At 35.6% G+C, this 17,944-nt stretch overlaps 1 protein-coding gene across 2 annotated transcripts in view; it reads left to right on the top strand.

Annotated features, from left to right (window-relative positions):
- BANK1 (B cell scaffold protein with ankyrin repeats 1) overlaps positions 1-17,944 on the top strand; it is a 284,218-nt gene that overhangs the window by 16,758 nt on the left and 249,516 nt on the right. For both annotated transcript variants that reach the window (XM_045793699.2, XM_087863958.1), the window contains exon 2: positions 16,035-16,433. In XM_045793699.2, coding sequence (XP_045649655.2) covers positions 16,035-16,433 — 399 coding nt within the window. The remainder of the gene's footprint in view (positions 1-16,034; positions 16,434-17,944) is intronic.

Raw genomic sequence — 17,944 nt, 5'->3', positions numbered from 1 at the left:
TTAGTATTTAATCTTGTGCAAAATGTTAGCCATGGGTAAAGTAACTGAACGTGAATTTTTTCTTAGCTTTGGCTTTTGTAACCAGGTTAGTGCCTGACTTCTGGGCTGTTAATTTTCCTAATGTAGCACCTGGAGCATGGTAATTAATAATCGTAAAACAGCAATTTTTATAAACGTTAGTATGAAGTGGAATACTTTTAAAATTGCTTTTACTTAACCACATATGGTATAAATCACCCCCATCATTATTTATGGTACTTTATATAGTTTAGGAAAAATATAAACACAATATTCACTTTAGAATTACAGTTTAAATTTTAGATATATAATTTCAGTTGTTCTTACTGTCTGGAAACAGACAATTTGGCCGTATATGACAAACAAAATCACATTGGTGAAATAAGGCAGATTTTGAGCAAGTTAATGATTTTAGTGAATTAAATTACATGTATGCATTCATTCCTTAATAAAAAACATAAACCATTTGGATTTTTTTCTCATTAGAAAAGACTAAAATCTTTATATTTTTATGTATCAGCAAAACTTGAGAGATAATAACTGTAATCATCAAATATGGTACTAGAAATACTGTCTATATAAAAAGAGACTACAGTAATTCTCAAACTTGAGTGGACTAAAGAATTACCGGGATTGCTTTGGGTGCTTCATTATGTGATGGATGATAACCCTATTCCCAATTCTTTCCAAGTCCCAATCCTAATTCTAGGTCCCAATCCCAATTTTTTTTTAAAGATTTTATTTATTTGACAGAGAGAGAGAGAGAGAGAGAGAGAGAGAGAGAACACAAGCAGGGGGGAGGGGAAGGGACAGAGGGAGAACCAGACTCCCTGCTCCCTGCTGTGCAGGGAGCCCGATTTGGGACTCAATCCCAGAACCCTGGGATCATGACCTGAGCCGAAGGCAGACACTTAACTGACTGAACCTCCCAAGGGCCCCCACAATCCCAATTTTTCCAAGTTCCCAAAGAGGCTCTAGTGCAAGTAATTCCTTGACCACATTATTAGGAGAGAACGGAGTCACAACAGGGCAGTATAGCTCTTATCAAATGTGTAACAGGGTTGAGGACTTTTCTGGAGGCGCCCAGAGGTTTGATCCTTAGCTATTGTATGAGCTCTACCCAGAAGTCATGTTTACCAAGAGCATAGGTCCCAGGAGGCTTTGGGTTGCTTCTGTGAGTGGTAGGAGACACACTTTGCTAGGTTTGCTGTTTCCCTTTTAGTCAAGAATGGCTGCAGAGGATGCAGACATCAGGAAGAGGTGGGGGTTTACATGCTTGCTGGTGTTGCTTTCAACAAATGAGTAGACAATTATCCTATTCTGCCTTTAAGTATGTACATATTTCTAGTATATAGCCATTTCTAAGATATTTTAGAATCTCCATAGTAGGTTGTGAGATAAACTTCCTGCAGAGGGTTTTGCTAAAGGTGTGTTTTTAGTTATATTCTCATATTATGACATCATATTTAATTCTGCACATAACAAAACTGTTCAAAGACATTAGTGTCTAAGTGATAATCAAATATTTGCTTATGTAATTAGATTGCAAGATTTCATTAGAATTTAAGAACATGGAGTGTATTTGTCATATCCTTGATTTATATACTTCAGTAATGGGGACTGAAGAGCATCCATTTGCACAGTTAAATCTCCCCTAAAGTCCATGAAAGGATTCAGGAAGAAAAACAAGCTATTTGGTCATTGTTCTTAAGCCATGATTAGTTGTATTCCCCTTCCCTGCCCCCCCCCCATTGGCATCATCTTGTGCTCTGGAAAGAAGAGGTAGAAATGGGGAGTGAGGGAGAGCAAAGGAACAAGGGAATACCAACACAATTTTCTCTTGCTCAGAACTAGGACAGAAAAATTAGATTTGCCAATGTACCTAAAGATAATTCTCTTTTTATAATCTGATAACTCATCATATGCTCTCATCCATTGGAAACCTCAAGGAAGGGACTGACTGCAGTTTAATTCATTTTTTAAAGAATATTGCCTGCATTATGGCTTGATACCTAAGCCAGAGTTGGTAATCCATGTGAATTTAAGCCCAGCTATGTGACTTACTCTTGATGCAATCTTGAGAGATCTTGAACAAGTCTTTCAAACATTCTAACTTGTGTTTTAAGTTTAAAATTTTGTTTTTAACTTTAATTGAGCTAAAAAAAACCCTTTTCTTAAAACTATAACACTATGAGTAAAAAAAAATACACCATAAAATTAATGTGAATGCACTTTGTATATTATTAGTATTGAATGGCATTTCAGTTCCTTTGAAATATGTCACATTTATAATTAAGTCCATTTCCAGTAAAAGAAAACTCAGAGATTTGTATTGGGAATGGTGATGGGATGGAAGAATAAATATCCCTCTTCAATCCTTAAGTTGTTAAACAGTTGAGAAATAAAACACAAGAATAAGGCAGAAAGGAAATCAAATATTGCTTTAATTATTGATGAAGTTGGCATTGGCTACTGTGGTATATATATCCGTGTGTTTGTAACATGAAATTTCAGAAATAGATGGCATTACCCAGCCAAACACAGAAGACCTTGGACCATAGACCAAGAGCTATCAAGAACATATGCCCTTGTATGTTACAGAAGCTTAACAAAACACTATAGGTAAGAATTGGAATATTAGTTACAAGCTTATCCTGAATCCCAGTCCCTATTAATGTCTCCTGGTCATTTAAAGAAGATGCAACTTTTAGATTAGAGATTTACTGAAATTACTAGTGCTAATTTAGATTTGTATCATATTCTCTCTTCATATATTTAGGGTTAGGTAATACGGGTATATAGTAAATAATAAAGTTTAAAATATTTAAATAGTTCAGTTACTCTGTTAGGGAGTTGCCATTCTGGACATATTTTTTCAATTTTTATTAATTTCTTGGCAAATTTATCTTTTATAGTCATAGATACTTAGGTACAATCTAAAGTGAAATTAATTTTTAGCGTACTCTTCTATGCATTTGACAAACCCATATAGTTATGTAAATTTAGTCAAGTGACATAATTCCTCAAGGATATCCTGTTTCATGTCTTCAAGATCGCTACCTTTACTACCCTAACTTTGTTTAATTATATGCTTTTCTTTGAAATGAGCTTTGAATGTTTGTGGAAAGTACTTTGCCACAGGACAAGATATTTCCAAGATGAATTTCCTTACGACCATATAAAACTGATAAAACCTTGAACCTATTGTGACTCCAGTAAATATTCAGCAAGCATTTGTTGATCACCAATGTGGCATTAGTGATCCTGGTTGTTATAATGTCCAATTATACTTGTTATACTGGTCCAATTACTCAGAAAAAAAACTGGGAAACATGAGTTCAAATACATCTTCTCTTTATATACGTCACAAAGAATATATGGATATTATCGCATGGAAAAAGTAATTTGTAAGGCTCATTTTTCCAGGATATGTTCTCTTTTTTATTATTATTAATTTTTTATTTTAATTCCAGTATTGGTAACATACAGTGTTACATTAGTTTTAGGTGTACAATAAGTGATTCCACAATTCTATACATTACGCAGTGCCCATCATGACAAGCGCACTCCTAATCCCCATCACTCATTTGCCCCATCCCTCACCTACCTCCCTTCTAGTACCCAAGAATTTGTTCTCTGTAGTTCTGATTCTGTTACATGGTTTGCCTCTCTCTCTCTTTTTCCCATTTGCTCATTTGTTTTGTTTCTTCAATTCCACATGTGAGTCTGAGTAAAATCATATGGATATTTGTCTTTCTCTGACTGACTTATTTCACTTAGCATTGTACCCTCTAGCTCCATCCATGTTGTTGCAAATGACAATATTTCACTCTTTTTATGGCTGAATAATATTCCATTGTGTATATATACCACATCTTCTTCATCCATTCATTCATCAGTCCATGGACACTTGGGCTGCTTCCATAATTTGACCACTGTAAATAATGCTGCAATAAACACAGGGGTCCATGTATTCCTTTGAATTAGTGTTTTGTGTTTTTTGGGCAAATACCCTGGATTGTGGGGTAGTTCTATTCTTAACTTTTTGAGGAACCTCCATATGCTTTCCACAGTGGCTGCACCTGTTTGCCTTCCCACAAACAGTGCACAAGGTTTACTTTTTCTCCATGTCCTCTCCAACATTTGTTATTTCTTATGTCTCTGATTTTAGCGATTCTGACAGATGTGAGGTGATATCTCACTGTAGTTTTGATTTGCATTTCCCTGATGATATGTAATGTTGGGCATCTTTTCATGTGTCTGTTGGCCATCTGTATGTCTCCTTGATGTTTTCTTAATTAGTAAAATCATTTGTATATTTTAATTCTGAAATGAGCATATCCTTTCCACTCTTTCTTCTTTTACTGAAAGTAAATTAATAGCTCAGGTCTTTTCTTCAAAGGAAAGTAGACAGTTAGGAGATACAACCCAAAGTTCTGTCAAACTGGGAGAATTTCCTCTCACTGTTCCTTTTCAGGGATAGCTATGAATGGGCTATATATAATACAGTAACCATTAACTCTGGACTGTTGCCAGTATATTTTCAGACTCATTCAAACACTGTTGTCATGCTTCGTTTTTTCTGTTGTCATGTTAAGTAATTCTCCATGAGGCCATAGGTATGTATTGAGGGAAAGGTGGTAGAACAATAGGATCTGGTGTGACAGAAGATTTAGTCACATGCTCATGGAACTTATCCCATACAGACCTACATGGGTCTGGTTGTGTATTTATCATTTCAATTTCCTATTGGAATATGGTTACTCACAACCAAATATATAATTTGGTGGGTCATATAACACCCAGTTTATGAATGACCAGTTGGACTACATAAACACTTAGGGTCCTATAGGCAGACCTTAATGTCTTTCTGGACCCAAGTATAACTCACAAGTTAATTTTCACATAGAAAAAGAATCATGGGAAGAATAAGGCATGGTCTTTCTCCAAAACCTTCAGGGTATGAGTTGTGGATTTTTTATTGAGAATTATCAGAAGTATGAGATAATATTATTATAAAACCCAAATGACAGGGAAGTCTGCACTGAAACCTGGACTTGCTGCAGGCCCCACTAATCTGCTCCCACTCAGAGCTGGTATCCTAATTGGTTACCTGGTGAGTGGTCAGGATACTGACCCAGATATATATGTTTCCTTTAAATGCAAAAAGGCCCATCCAATGGTGAAATACAGTAACTTATTTTTCAATACACAGGGTTATCCTGATACGACTTAAACCATTGGATGTGTAGAAAGTTTGCCAATATTGTAGGATACTGAACTTCAGCATGGTGATAAACCTCACACTCTGGTACAGAAGTATCATATTAAAGCTTCTAGGGCATTTGCTCTTTCTTTATGAACAAGTTTATTTAGAATCATGTCATCAATTATACATTACATATGTATTATAATATGCTTTATGGTATAGCAATATTTCTGCAGACGACATTATGACAGAGATCATAGCCTTGAGGTAAGTCAGTGACAGGTGCTCCTGTCCTTGCCAGGTGAATGCAAACTGCTTATTATATTTATTGATTGCAATTTCGGGGAAAGTATTTACCAGGTCAATATCTGTATTTAGCTTCTATAAGCTGGTTAATTTGTTCCAGTAAAGATATTGTGTAGAACAGCAGTTGGTATCAACACCTAGTTATGTTTATGAAAATGAACAGTTATTTTGTACTGGCAAACTGATGAGTTGAATGAAGATGTGAAGATATAATCACTATTACATCTTTCATATCTTTCTTGGTGGCACCAGTCTTTACAGTCATCCCAGGAATATAGTATTTGTTTTAGTTTATGCTTTTGGTAGTAGGTGGTAGGTGGATGGAGTTGAACAATTCTAGACACTTATACATTTCCTTTCCTACCGTAATGTCTTCATTCTCTGTAAGGGTTCTGCCATTGCTATGCATATGTATTGCCATTATATATTGCACAGGAGATCTCTACAGGACCACTGGAACTATTACTAAATATACCCAAGGCAAGATGTCATTTGTCATTACACTTGATTTCCATAAGTTCCCATTCTTACTAGGGTGCCATGCTGACGTTTTGGGTCTTCAGGAATTTGTGTCAATGGAGATCAGTAACTAATAAGCACTAGGAAATAACGGATATTCCTTTTTCCCAGTGCACATGGCTGCAGATCTCTGGGGAAATGCTTAGAAGAAGATTCATTGTATATACATTTAGAAGCATAGAAGAATCCTTTTTCAAAGGGACTTGGCCTTCCCTCAGCCAGAGGGCTCTGAGTCTGCAAACCAGATAGAAGGCTGTGAATCTCCATTTACCTCGACTTAAGTCATTTTTTGCACCCAAATTTAGAATTTTTTTTTGTTTATAAAGGTAAAACTGAACCTTCATGGCTATATGTATATTTCATTAATAAGGACCTTCTGATCAATTAATCACCACAACAGATCCCTGCAGTAAAAAATATGTGGATTACTTAAATTGCCTCAAATATTAAGAGCTGCCATTCAGACTTTTCTTCAATTTGAAGATCCAATCGTTATCATCATGTCCAGGGTACACAGGATGTACATCACAGAGCTTTTCATGATTGAATTTCTTAATGCTTAGTAAAGAGAATGTCAGAATACTCTAGAACAAGGATCGACAACCTGCAACCAATAGGCTAAGTCCAGCTGGTGAACTATTTGTGAACAGTTTGTAAGCTCAGAACAGTTTTTATACCTTTAAAGGGTTATTTAAAAAAAAAAGAAAAATAAGGAAAAGGAGGTGAAGCAGAGAATAGAGAGAGAAAGAAAAAGAATATATCTTATATAACCCACAAAGTCTAAAGTATTTACTGTCTAGCTGTTTATAGAAAAAGTTTGCTTGCTGACCCCTTTTCTACATCATAGAAGGCAAGTCTGGCAATGTAATCACATTGAGTCCATAGTGATGGAGTCCAGATTTTAATTATCCATCCTAATAGGCTGCTAGTGCCACCCCAGGCACTTGAATTAGCACATTAAGTTCTGAATCTTACAGGAATACAACCATATTGATGGATTCCGTCAGATTCAGTCTTCTCTTTTGCAATCCTTGGTCTAATAACTCTTAAAATCCATTCCATACATATTTTCCAGACTAATGCTGATACATATTGGCAATATTCTGTAATAATTTTTGTGTATGAAATAGTTTTTCTAGAATCCCTTTTACTTATGGGATCTAACACTAGTTATTGAGCTTATGGGGCAGTCAAGGAGGGGTGTTGGCATAGATGCTGAGAAAAGTTGACATCACTTGAAGGCAGTTGCCTTAGGTAAGGTTCTTGAAACATTTTCTTTTTTATTTTGCTTTGTTTTTGTTTCTTTTTACAAGAGAAAATATGTTCACTCAGTTAAGAATGATCCAGAGATGCTTGGGAATTTAAAGTTCTCAGCCTCATCTCTGTCCCCAGTCTCTCTTGAGTCTTATGATTCCACACTTTCTTCAACAGTGTCCTCACATTGGTTTAAGAATCTTGGAGGGGTTTGCCTGCTACTGGAGCTATAACCCTATCTTTGTGCATATGCATGCTCTCTAGGACAGTCGGAGAAGCCATTATACACCCCTCGCCCCATCTCTGTAATTCCTGTTGCCACGATATTAATTCCATAGTCACTTGATCTCTCAAAACTTTCCCCACCATTGACAGTTCATACCAAATTATCCCTGGTGGAAAATTGAGTCATTATGATGCTTCTGCATGCCATAAATTGCCAATCTATTATTTTCCTTTGGCAAGGGGTTGCTTGTATTCTCTGCAACAATGAGAGCAACACAATTCCAAAATCCATCTCATAGAATCTATTTCCTGTGGCAACTCCTAGTACCTGTATTTATCAGGATCCTGGAAGGAAATAGATGTCACCATCAGAGATTTTAACTGAAAAAGAATAATACAGGGATTATTTATTAACATGTGCAGGGCTGAAGAACCCAAGAAGGGATAGTTAAGTATTGGAAGACTAACAGCAGGAATTCTTTACTACCCCTGTAAGGGAAGGGGAGAGAAGATGGTTGCTAGAGCTGCATTAAAGCTAGAGCCACAGAAGAAAATTCACAGAAAAGAGGATCACAAAAGAAAGCAGGGATTGCCAAAACCAGAATGGGGAAGTGAATGAAAGAGCCAGTAATTAACCCTATCATTCCTTTCTCTCACCTGCTCATGTTCTGATGGTGCTTTCCACTGGTGTGGGCACGGGAGCCTGGGTGATGTAATACATATGGGAGGAATCAGTCTGGACAGATCATAAAAAATATCCAGGTCCTAAAGAGATTATTCTTGAAGGTGAATTGAAGAAATGAGAAACACTTGAGAGACGGTATAAGGTGATACTATTACCATATGCAATTAATTCTGACGGTGTTTTTGTTTGGGGCTAGTCAAATTCTCTGAAATCAGATTTCATCTTAAAATTTATAGTGTATTGGGGCACCTGGGTCCCTTAGTCGGTTAAATGTCCAACTCTTTGATTTCAGCTCAGGTCATGATCTCAGGGTTGTGAGATCAAGCCCTGAGCTGGGTTTGGTGCTGGGTGTGGAGGCTGCTTAAGATTCTCTCTCTCCCTCTGCCCCTACCCCTTCCCTCTCTTAAAAAAAATTATAGTATATTTATATTTATAATTTATAATTTATTTGATCATAGCTTTCTTTCTTAGAGGAATATCAAATAATATCCTGTCTTACGGTCGATGTTGTGTTAGATTGAATAATCTATAGAATAATGGCAATAAAAAAGAGGGAAAGGATATGGACATTGCAGAAATAGGATTCCACAAATTTGCACTAACTTTGAAATATTTTAAAATCTGCTCACAGATATAGAATCTTTTATGTTTACAATTTTAAATAAACTATTAACAGTTTGTGTCAGAGATTAAAAACTGATAAATGTGGAGGAGTTGAACATTTGCAGTTTATATATGAGGGGTAGAAGGTCTTTGCAGAATAATCCTGTAACAGTTCACACCATGCTTTTTTTACAGAAAAGAAAAAAAATTCTCTTATAATGTTGTTCTGTGAAGCACAAAAGCATTTGTTTTCATCTTAAAAGGAAGAAGAAAGAGGAAGGTTCTGCATTTATATAAAAATAACTTTTCCTGGTTGTTCTTCATCATAGCTGAAAAGCATAATCTTAAAATGATGTGTTCGTGCCTTCCTGTGTTTGTGTGTGTGTGTGTGTGTGTGTGTGTGTGTGTCTTCCCCTATATGAGAGAGAGAGTGAGAGAGAGAGAGAGAGAGAGAGATTTCCCCTGAAGAAAACTCTGAGAATTGGACATGAGTGCAGTTAGTTGATTTAGAGGATGAGCCCATGAAGCACTAGTGAAAAAAACAGGGAATGTGAGACAAGGGGAGAAAAGCTAATAATGTGTGTATTAATAAGCAGAATAACACAATAGACAATTGCAATTCAGCATCACTGGGGATCCTCTAATTACTATGTAGAATAAACCCCAGAATTGTCCCACTGAAGGATGGGAAAGCTGTTATTTACACATTGATTTCCATCCTTCTTTGACTGAGGGTTGCCTCCCAGCACTCCCTGCCCTAAATCCCCCGCTTCTGAACTTCCAGGCAGATGCAGGGCACTGAGGAAGCTCCCTCAAAACAGAGAAAGTCCTCAGACAGCAAAACAGAGGTTGGAAATGGTCGGTGTGCTTAACAGCTGACCACTAACCTGCAGCTCTTGGGCCAGGAAGATATGGGATGTGCATTAGCAGAATCTGCTATACAGATACCCACAGAAAACACCTGGTATTTTTTTGTCACTATGAATAAGTGAAATTAACCAACTTTCTTGGAGAAGAAATACCAGTTATATGTTTTACTACATTAATGCCTTTGAAAAAATCCCCAGTTTTGTTTCCTTGTTGTACTAGTTAAAGTACAAAGTTAGAGTTATTAGGACAAGTTCAATTACACTTACTATGTATTTTGAATAATGATATATTTGTGTGTGTGTGATTCTATCAAGATTAATGTTCATGTTATCACTACTGGGTCCATTATGGCTGTAAGTCATTTCTTTGTAATTTTCTGCTTTTTTTCCTGCATTTTGGTCACCAGGTAGGAAAATATAATATTGAAAAGATGCATTTTTCTATCTTCATTATGCACAGACATGGGTAAGAGATGGGATATTATTCAAAAAGAAGAAAGTATGCCATCTGAAACTACATATATGTAATAGGAAGGAATTTGATTCATGATCAGTCTCATTCTTTTGGTAATATGTAGTATAATCTGCTCTCAGTGCAAAAGCAATTATTGATATCAATTGATACAAATTTTCTTCAAGTTAAAAAGTTTGTTATAGTACTTTGTAACATAAATAAGAGGCATCATTATGGAATCTGAAAGAACACTTTATAGTAAATTTATAAAAATTAATATGGCTGTATTCTGTTCTACCATTGCAAAATGCTGTCATTTACATTTTATTGCTAGACTGGAGGTTTACATTTTAAATAATGTTTTTATAGACCTTAGTTGAATCTTCAAAAGCAATTTCCTTTTACTTTGTTGAAGCTTTCCAGGAATGAAAATTTTGTGTTTCTGTATTTCAGATTCATCATTTATTGTTTCATTTCACAGCCTATAAAAGTCGGCCAATCTTAGTGACAATAACCTTCCTTAAACTGGCAAATAATGATTTAGGTTTGGTTATTTCAAACTTATTTGTTGTAAAACAAAGGCCAGTGGGTTCCCTGTGAGAATCACTAGAGAACTATCGTTGGGGCTACAGTCCAGATGTTACTCAAGGACAAACTTCTGTTTTCTAGAATAAGGAAGAAGAAGACCATGGCTGTGAAAAGGCCTTTTATTAACTTTCACATTTTGACTCAACATGGTTTCAAAACAAAAAGATTGGAAGGCAGCATAAGGAACAGTTACTGTCTCTGTGGCCCTGACAAGTTACTGAACCTCTCTGAGGCTCCGTGTGACCACCAGTAAAGTAAGAATAACAGGGCAACTCCATATAGTTTTATGAAGAGTGAATGAAATAATACATGTTACATGCTTAGCAACATGCCTATTACATGGAAAGTCTCAGTAAATAATAATTGAGAAAGTTAAAGATTAAAAGATTGAAATGATTTTATCTATTATAGAGAAGAAAGGGATGACATTTAATGCTTATCTTCAAGCTTTTGAAAATTGTCATACAGGGGTTATTGACTAACTATAAGTCAAACATAAATTCAAAAGGAAGGCTCAATTTCAACCTAAGAATAAAATGGCCACAGGGTATTGAGAAAGACTACCTGTCTACTTTTTCTTGGGAAGTTTTGAAAGATAAATTATGATTGTCTTTCGAATTGATTTCCTATGGTAGTGTGATTCCCAATGACATAACATGGAAATATTCATTCTGTACTTTAAAGATTTTATTTATTTATTTGTTTGTTTATTTATTTTAGAGAGAGAGAGCAAGAGCGGGCAAGGAGCAGAGGAGAGGGACAAGCAGACTCCACACTAAGCATGGAGCCCTACCTGGGGCTCAGTCTTAAGACTCAGATCATGACCTGAGCCGAAATCAAGAGTCAGATGCTTAACCAGCTGAGCCACCCAGGCGCCCCTCATTCTGTACTTTAAAATATCCTCAAAGCTTGTTCTATAATTTTATTGATTTAAGTTTTAGAGTCGAGAAAATAGTTCTGTAAGTTCTTCATAGATAACCATACTCTTGGAGTACACCATATGTTCTATTTCCTCTTTTTCCTTGGTGGGAACCGGAGTCACGGTAAGCTTTCACACACTTTGCGTACTTGAGATTAACTCGTAGGCTGTTAAATATTGACTAACACAACTCATATCACCACGAAGAATCTGTCTTAATCTTTTAAATAATGTTATTATGTCCTTTGCTGTTAGAGGTTAAAAGGACAGGCTGTAGGGTCAGACTGCCTGCATTGGAATCCTAATTCTAGTAACACTTCAGTTTTCCCATCTGTAAAATAACAATAATATTTGAATCTACTCAATAAGGCAATTTTGAGAATAAAGTAAAATGATACATGTAAGACATGTAGAGTTCTAGTTTACTTGAAACACTTGATAATTCACATTATCAGTTTTATCTTTACTGTTTATTTTATAACTATACACCAGCTTACTCTGGCTATATATAATAGAAAGAAAACTCTTTCTTCCTCAAACATAAAAATACTGAATTAGGGCACCATGTTTGTGTCTGTTCAACAAGTATTTATTTAACATCCAGGCTGGGTGAGACACTACACAGAAAATAGCAGAATTACCCTGATGACTCATACACAACTTGCGTATGATTCTGATATGTTTTCTGCCAGATGTCATTTTCATTCTGCACACATAAGTATATTAAAAGATCTACAGAATACCTGTTCAAGAAACTGTGGTAGGCATTGTTTAGGAATCAAAGAGTTGAAAGAGAAAGCATCTGTCCTTGGAGATAATATTTATATCATGAGAAAAGGCATAGATAATTCAATAAAAATACAATAGCTCTCAAAATCATTATAGTATTAATCAGCCCATCAGTATTGTAGAAAATACAAGTTTTATATCCAGAAGAAAAGAGATAATTGTGGATTACAAGAGTTTTGGTGTTTTGCTCTTTGTATTCATGATAATACCTAACCACTGATTTTTAAGGATGATTATTTTGTTTTATAAAATAATATAGATTTACTACAAAAATATAAGCAATATGGAAGAGGTTTTTATTATTTATTTATTTATTTTTAAAGATTTTATTTATTTATTAGAAAGAGAGAACAAGAAAGCACAAGCAGTTGGGAGGGGCAGAGGGAGAGGGAGAAACAGACTCCCCGTGGAGCAGGGAGCCCAACTCCATCCCAGGACCTTGAAATCATGATCTGAGCTCAAGGCAGACAGTTAACCAACTGAACCACCCAGACATGCCTGGAAGAGTTTTTTTTTTTTTTTTTTAAAGAAAACAATATATCTCTCACAGTCCTATCTTTCATGGATAACTGTTGCTAACAGTCAATAGAGTTATTTTAAGTAGATGCTCTTGGGTGATTGTTTAAAAAGAGAGCATATTCTACATGCTATTTTTAAATAAAATAATTTAAATTAATATAAAGTAAAATTGAAGGACATATTAATTTTCAGATAGAAATCTTTACTTGAAATACTCTAAATTATTTATTGTTTAGGGAAAATGATGACACAAAAACTAGAGAATGGAATCATTTTTTAAATTCATATTTCAAATTTAGGAAGTATTACATGACTAAATTCTATGAAAGATAAGGTAGTATTTTATACTATTTTTTCCTCAAATGCTTAGCTTTCCCATCCTGTGAGTACTTTTATTTCATCGAGATTTTTAATATCTGCATTTTGTACTGCAATCGTAATCCCCTCAATATTTTGTCTTTGTTCTATAAGTACTTGTATTCAACCTACCATGTGTTCTTTTTTCAAACTTTTTTACCTTTCCATTTTGTTTACTTTGGTTCTTCTATGTGAAGCCTGTATTTTTCTTTGTTATTTAAATTTTGATTATGGTTACATTTACATATTGAACAATGATAAAACATCTATAATGAACACCAGCAGCCCCCTGTTCTCCCCCTCCCCAAACACAATTCCATTCCCCATAGAAACTCAACAACAATAGTTCTTTCAGATTTTTCCTTTTTGTTGTTCTATTCCATGTTTCTAAAAGACTCATCTATACTACAACTTCTTGATTTACTAATTCTGACTAGTATTTGTTGGTTTCCTGTAATGTGCTTTGGCTTTCCCTCCCAAAATGCTCCATTCACCTGTTAGAAGTCCCTACTGCTCTCTAGGCCTCTTGCACAGCTGTCATCATGGAACTTCCTTCTTTCTTTTGATACTTTACTTTTTTATTGCAGAATAATTTACACACACAATCTAAGATATACAGATAAACTTATATGTGTGTGTGTGTGTGTGTGTGTGTGTATATATATACATATACATATATATATATACTTTGTGTGATAGCCATTCAGACCAAGACAAAACCATTTCCAGAATCCTGGCAGGTTCTCCCATGCCTGCTTTCGTTCATTACTCCTATGCCCAGATATTCTGTCTGTATCACCATGGATGGGTTTGTTTGGGTTTTTTTCTGGTTTTGAGCTTCATATAAATACAATCATGTGGCATACACATTTTTTCTTCTTTCACCCCATCTTATGTCTTTGGATTTATCCATGTTTCATGCAGCAGTGGTTCATTTTCACTGCTGTCCAATATTCTATAGTATAGATATACTATAAAAATTATTTTTGTAAAAACTTTCTTGTAATTCCTTCTAACCTGAGCTTGATATTGCTCTGAAGAAATCTTTGACCAACTTAATATTTTTCTCCTCCTGGGTGACTTGTTGTTCCTTCCTGAATATATGAAGACATTTTATAATAATCATTAAACCAAAGGCAATTTAATCAAGATAGATTTTCCCTTAACAATTTTTCTTAGAACATGATTATGCCCCACTGGTACATGGAACTGGTTCCTTTGTCTTTCGTATTTTATGGATTTTTAAAATTATATTTTAAAATATTTTAATGTGTCTTTTGTTCTCTTCTACTTCAGCTTTTAGATTGTCTTTGTATTAAGTCTTTTCCTTTTTTGTCTCTTACCCAGATATATCATATTTTTACCAGTTGCTATAACCTTGTTCTCTTTTTCTGCATTTACTCTGAAAATATCAAGCTTTTCTTTCAGTCCAGAAATTAAAATATTATTTATGTTTAACCTAGTTATTGCTTTTTGTAGTTTATGTATTATCTGGGTAATGGTACTGTTTTGGCTCAACTTGTCTCCTTATCTCTTAGATACTTTTCATTTTGCTTGTGTTTCTCTTAGCTCTGTTTAGGCTTTCGGTTTGCTTAATATAGTGTAGACAAAAGTTCTTTAAATTCCCCTATCTTTTTTGCTACTTTTTATCTTTCCCTTCAAGCTACAGTTTAGGTGACAAAATCTATGTTCCAGGCAGTTTTTTATGACCCGAAAGAAAAGGGGAGAAGTAGCAAAGTGTCCTAGGTTGGAGGTCCTGGGTTGTAGTCTCTAATGAGACCTGTTAAATGTTGTCTGCGAGGCCCCTTCTCTGCCCAAGGATGCACTTGAGTTCCTGTGGGATTTGCCTGGATTTCCTGACTCAGCTGTGAGCCCTGGCTTGTGGAAAGTCCTGACAGTCTTTCCTATTTCTGCAGACACTCCCTGATCAGTTTCCAAATGAGATTCATAAGCACCCTGGTGGTTTTGGTGATGACTCAAGTTTCTTTATCAGAATTAGTTATGGGGTCAGAGAGAGGTTTAGGATTAGTGTTGTCCCATCAGAACCTTCTAATTATTTCATTAGCATGAAATTTAGTTTATGACATGAGATAGTACCCACTTTATTTCATTCCTGCTATTGAATTTCTTTCTTTTTAAAAATCTGTGTTTTGTTAGTATTCAGAGCTTGGGAATTCTGTCATCTGTCTTTCTGCAGTCATCTTTACCTGGAAAAAAGAATTGAAAGTTCTTTAATGAAAATTCTCTCATATTTTCACAGAATAAGCTGATTCCTTAGGTAGGGCTTATTTATTTATTTACTTTTACCTTCATTTAGTAGAAGAAACAATAGCTCAAAGGGGTTAAATACTGTGATCTAGGTAAATTTTGTGGTTACTGGCACAGCCGTGCCTGGTAGCCTAGCTCCTATAATCCCACAAGATATTCTTTTTATTCCACCATGAAACCTCTCTCTTCTTTGGGTTGAGTATCCTCATTCACTCTGGTACAATGAGTACAGTGTAGACTTGCACAAAGCATGAACTGTGTTGACCTTCAAGATTACTTTAATCCCATATGATTTCATAATGAGGATAACATAAATTATATTATTGGTCTCTGGTATCATAAAAGTAATATATTCCCTAGAGAATACAGAAAAATGTTTGAGATTAATAATATAATCTGCTGTTAGCATTTCAAACATAAGAAAATTAAAATATTGTTTTCTCTTTTTCCAGAAAATACCAAAGACATCATAATGATATATGAAGAAGATGCTGAGGAATGGGCTCTGTACTTGAAGGAAGTTTTTTTACATGTTGTGAAAAGGGAAGCAGTCCTGTTATATTGCTTGGAGAATTATTGTTTTTGGGATTTTGAACTGCTGAGTTTAAACTCTTACAAATGTAAACTTTTGATATTATCGAATGGCCTGCTTAAAGACCTATCTCCAAAGAAATGTCAGTTTCTGGAAAAGGTACTTCATTCAGCAGAAAGTGTGGTGACTCTGCTGTGTGGGGTGACGAGTTCAGACCAGCTCTACAAATCGTTAAATATCCCTGGAGGCAGATGGGAGATGTCTACTGAGCAGGAGCCCCAAGATTACATCGCTGTAATTGAGAGTATCATATTCAGAGGTAATGTTGCCAAGTGTTCTTTATATTTTTTTATAACTGAGAAATCCAAATTTTTTTTGAACCAGTGAATATCTGATATTAGGATAAAAAAGAAAAATGGAAGCCAACTTTATGTTATATGTATGTTGCACTTTCCTCAAATGCATGAAGGTTCTTAATTTTTAGCTATCTTCCAATCAGGGCTTATCAGTTGTTTTAAAAATGGTTTATAAATATATTCCTTAGGGTAGCCTGTGTGAGCTCATACTTGGTAGAACAGGTATGGTATGCTAATATGGCAGTTTGGTTCTAGAAGCTGGTTTCTTACTTAACTAGTAAGGCTTGAGTTAATAGCTACCCTATTACTGTTACCAGTCAGTAGCAGTCCAAGCCTTGAAGGTCTGCTTTAGAATTATAAAACTTCTGTTGTGTTAATAAGTGTATAATATCTCTTACTACGGTATGGAATACTGTTATTTTTATTAGTTTTAAATTTTAAAAAACTTCATTTTAATCATACAGCCACATGTCAAAGAGCAGAACACAAGGTTCCCCTTCGGTAATTAATTATGGTTCCATGTAATAATCAAAACTCTGAAGCTCTCTAATGTTAAAGTTTCTCCCTCCCCCTGTTCTATTCTGCTTCTGCCTGGGTGCAGAGGTGGTGCTGTGTCAGCTGCTTTCCTGGTTTTCTCAATCTGCTTTTAGCCTTTTATTCCCAGTGTTCTACTATGGCTCCCTCTCCGAGAGGAGAGAGGTAAGGTTCTTATTTTCTATTGGCCATATCGAATATTAAGTGTTGCCTCTTTTTCTTGGAGCATATTTCTGGGTTCTTTGGAGTTCCCTTCATTTACTGGGATGTGTCACCTGTGGCTCCTTAATCAGACGAGTGTGTCCTCTCTTGAAGCTCCTGCTTGTGGTGGTCCGTCCACTATGGTTTCTTACTATTGATATCTGTGGCTCTCTCCTGTGTCACTTTTGATAGAAATCATGCCAAGATTTCCCCTAGCTGGCCTTTTCTTTCACTTGGCCCACATCTGTCTGTAAAAACATGTGTTTGTCTTTTCCCTGCCAAACTCTGGTCATGCAAGCCATTTTCAGTATGGCCAATGCCATCTTACCCTCCAAGCAGCAACACAGTCACAGCTTCTTGCCTTTAGTCGTTTCCAAACATGGGTCTAGCATGAATCTTGTTCTGTAAAACCAGAGAATGTCTATCAATCCCCAGTCCTTTGCTGGAGGCCCTTGTCACTGTGCCTGAAAATGGTGCCATCCATCCGTCTTCCTCATGGGGAATGGTGGAATGCACAGCACACCAACAACTCGCTTTAAAAAATCCTCTTCCTATTTTCTAGCATTCCAACCTCTTCAAATTCAGTATTTTCTAAGCCTCGTTTTATAGTTATCTATGGTTACATAACAAGTTACTCTAAAATTTAGCAACTTAAAACAGCAAATGATGATTGTATCACAGTTTCTGGAATTAAGGAATTTAGGAGCTGTGTAGCTGGGAGGTTGTGGATCAGGGTATC

This window comes from Ursus americanus, chromosome 8, assembly GCF_024610735.1.
Source record: "Ursus americanus isolate L20-20 chromosome 8, mUrsAme1.1.p, whole genome shotgun sequence".
Taxonomy (NCBI): Eukaryota; Metazoa; Chordata; class Mammalia; order Carnivora; family Ursidae; genus Ursus; species Ursus americanus.
The sequence above is the reverse complement of the archived record's forward strand: the minus strand, read 5'-3'. Positions and strand labels throughout refer to the sequence as shown.